General features: G+C 33.8%; 1 protein-coding gene across 1 annotated transcript; it reads left to right on the top strand.

The window, feature by feature from the left end:
• Nucleotides 1-2456: 2456 nt before the first annotated feature.
• On the top strand, nt 2457-2847 carry LOTGIDRAFT_112852 (hypothetical protein; the record flags this gene model as incomplete). Its single annotated transcript, XM_009050947.1, has 2 exons — nt 2457-2494; nt 2568-2847. Coding segments are annotated over 2 exons (318 nt in total), but the record flags the coding sequence as incomplete, so codon positions are not given.
• Nucleotides 2848-3760: the final 913 nt, after the last annotated feature.

Genomic DNA, 3760 nt, shown 5'->3' with positions numbered 1-3760 from the left:
TTCCTGCAATTTCACAAAAATAAGTGTTTGATCACAAACATGCTTTATCACACTTTGCGATTAGAAACGTGAATTGCAGGAACCACAGACGTCTGACTGAAAATTTGATTGGTTCAAATTCATGCACTTCATTTGATATTTAGAAGATATTTGTGTACGATACTCATTCACCTTATGCGGTTAATACTTGAAATTATACGGTATACAGAAAAAAATCAAACAATTTTAATAAAGCATAATGTATTGGATACAAATTGCAAAGAAAGAAATTCAAATTTCCTGAGCAATTCACGAATCCGCGAAACAGCTTAAGCCAGTTGTTAATTAACACAACCACACAAAATGACCTTTCTGGATATCTTTCGTCTGCATTGAAAGTACCCCATGCACATCTCCCTACCAGAGAGTGTCAGATACACACGAGTTATCAAAATTAAATTTCTTTTATGACACAAGCATTGTTGATTTAATGTTTGTGGGTAAAACTGATGTGAAGAGAATTGTTCAATATTGAGCTGTCAATCATTCTCGCGGATTTGTGAATTAGAGTGGCAGACATCATCAACAGCAGTCATGCTCGCTCCACTAGAACACCTAATGAATGATCGCAATTGGACCTTGGTGTGGTCTGAATCAGTTCTCACGTCATGATAAAAATAAAAAAAATACTGTGGTCTGATATTTTCATTTAAAATGAAGTAACCTCCCTTTATTCATCTACTACTTCTGAAATATGTGTATGGACTTTCAGTATAATTAAACATTTGCTGTCGCTCACACAATCAGAATCAAAGACCATCTATCATTACTGACAAAATTTTTCAAATCGTGTTCTGTGAGGTTAAGTTAAGTGGTTAGCTACACGGGGACATGGGCGGGGATGGGGAATGCCCACGAAAAATTGGATTGCCCTAGAGAAAAAATTCAGAAAACAGAAACTAAAATGCCATTACTGCATCTATACACCATTGCCTCTCCGGATATATTACTTGCCCCTCCGAACGATCAAGTCTGGCTATGGGCTTGATGTTTAACAATGAAAAACTCATAATTCCTATAATTCTTCAAATAATAATAGAAATCTTTTAATAAATAGATCATTGGATTGGAGGCATATCAAAAGGTCCAAATGATCGACGCACAACATTTCGTCCGATGGGTGTTATGGACCATGAATGGATATAGATCCCAGTGCGCTCTTCACAGAACTGAAGATTTTAAACACAATGTTGGACGCAAGACATTAACATTGTGTCCATTTCATTGTGTCACGTACTGTATGTACTCTATAGATTTAAACACCCTTGTGTGATATTTGAGGGCGTGGCACACATCTGACATAAATTATTTTTCTGGAAGCGGAAGTGGATGTATTAAAGGGATACTGATAGCATCAATTTGCAGCATTCCAATTTTAAATCAGACGTCTGTGAGTTCACATGTAATATAGTATTTTAGTGTGTAATATAGTATTGTAGTGTGTAATATAGTATTTTAGTGTGTAATATAGTATTTTAGTGTGGAGTATAGTATTTTAATGTGTAATATAGTATTTTAGTCTGTAATATAGTATTTTAGTGTGGAGTATAGTATTTTAGTCTGTAATATAGTATTTTAGTGTGGAGTATAGTATTTTAGTGTGTAATATAGTATTTTAGTGTGGAGTATAGTATTTTAATGTGTAATATAGTATTTTAGTCTGTAATATAGTATTTTAGTGTGGAGTATAGTATTTTAGTCTGTAATATAGTATTTTAGTGTGCCATATAGTATTTTAGTGTGCCATATAGTATTTTAGTGTGTAGTATAGTATTTTAGTGTGTAGTATAGTATTTTAGTGTGTAGTATAGTATTTTAGTCTGTAGTATAGTATTTTAGTCTGTAATATAGTATTTTAGTGTGGAGTAAAGTATTTTAGTCTGTAATATAGTATTTTAGTGTGTAATATAGTATTTTAGTGAGTAATATAGTATTGTAGTGTGTAATATAGTATTTTAGTGTGTAATATAGTATTTTAGTCTGTAATATAGTATTTTAGATAGTGGAGTATAGTATTTTAGCCTGTAATATAGTATTTTAGTGTGTAGTATAGTATTTTAGTGTGTGGTATAGTATTTTAATGTGTGGTATTGAACTTCAGTACTTGGTTTGTATTAAAGTATCTCAGCGTGCAATATAGCTGTGTGATATAGTACCTTAGTGCGTATTATCGTACCTCGGTGTGTAATATAGTACCTGGTGTATATTATAGTACCTCGGTGTGTAATATAGTGCCTTGGTTTGTATTATACTACATCGTTCTGTAATATAGTACCGTAGTGTGTATTATAATACCTTGGTGTGTAATATAGTACCCCGGTGTGATATAGCACGTCAATGTGTATTATTGTACCTCGGTGTGTAATATAGTACCCAAATATGTATTATTGTAACTCAGTGTGTAGTATAGTACTGCAGTGTGTATTACAGTACCTCTGTGTGTAATAGTACCTCGGTGAGTATTATACTACATCGTTGTGTAATATAGTACCACAGTGTGTATTATAGTTCATCAGTGTTTAATATAGTATCTCAATGTGTATTATTTTACCTCGGTGTGTATTTGTTTTTTACCTCGGTGTGTATTATTGTACCTCAGTGTGTAATATAGTATCTCAGTGTGTATTATTGTACCTCAGTGCGTATTATAGTATGTCAGTGTGTAATATAGGGTCTCAATGTGTATTATTTTACCTCGGCGTGTATTATAGTATCTCTATGTGTATTATAGTTTGTATATATGTTTGTTCCTCAGTGTGTAATATAGTAACCTCGATGTGTATTATTGTGCCGCAGTATGTATTATAGTACATCGTTGTGTAATATAGTACCTCGGAGTGAAATATAGTACCTCGGTGTGTATTATAGTACCTCGGTGTGTATTATAGTACCCCCAGTGTGTATTAAAGTATCTGGTTTGATGGTTATAGAGTAGGTTACTGCAGACGAGAAATAAACTGTGTTTTTTTTTTGTATCTACTTTTGCCTCGGAAATCACGAACGATTAGCGTATATATCACATTTGAATAACCTGGTGTTGTTCATTAACCGCGTTTCCGAGAACCGAGAATTGTAAAGAAAAGCGGGCTCTAAATTAGCTTTCATTTGGCCCCTGATAAATTCCAGAACGCAAAAAGAGAGGTGACTTTACTCAGTGGAAACACACGAAAGCTAGCTTAAAGCCGGCTTTTTCATCATTGGAAAGACAGTTAATGTGTTCAATTACAAACATAACCTTTGGTTGTTATCGCCTTCACTTGACATATTCAATACATTAGATTTGGTATGCTGAGACTGTGTGTGCATGATTAATTCTATGTAATAAACTACGACAAATACAAAACAGAGATTGAAATGAATCAAAATCGGCATTAATAAATGAACATAGAATTCTGTCTAACATTTTTCTTCTCTGAATATATAAACAGCTTCTATGATGTTTGAAAAAAATTATAAAAAAAAAGCTCTTTTGTTAGAAAATGGAAATATTATGCAAGGGGTCCACGAGCCTGTTTCTTCGTAAGCGAATTTTTACGACCAAACAGTAAGGGGCATACATGGCGGTGTACGCCAGTTGGTAGCCTGTATCGTCTGATACCACTTTGACTATATACAGCTGCTATGAAAGAATACTACCTCATCGAAGAAAAGGAGAAGTCCGGGTGACAGAGACTAGCCAGTGAGCTGAATTTTCTATCGATCCTGATATCAACATTACGTG

This window comes from Lottia gigantea (assembly GCF_000327385.1).
Source record: "Lottia gigantea unplaced genomic scaffold LOTGIsca_16, whole genome shotgun sequence".
NCBI classification, from domain to species: Eukaryota; Metazoa; Mollusca; class Gastropoda; family Lottiidae; genus Lottia; species Lottia gigantea.
Note: the sequence above shows the minus strand (reverse complement) of the source record. Positions and strands in the feature narration are given on the sequence as shown.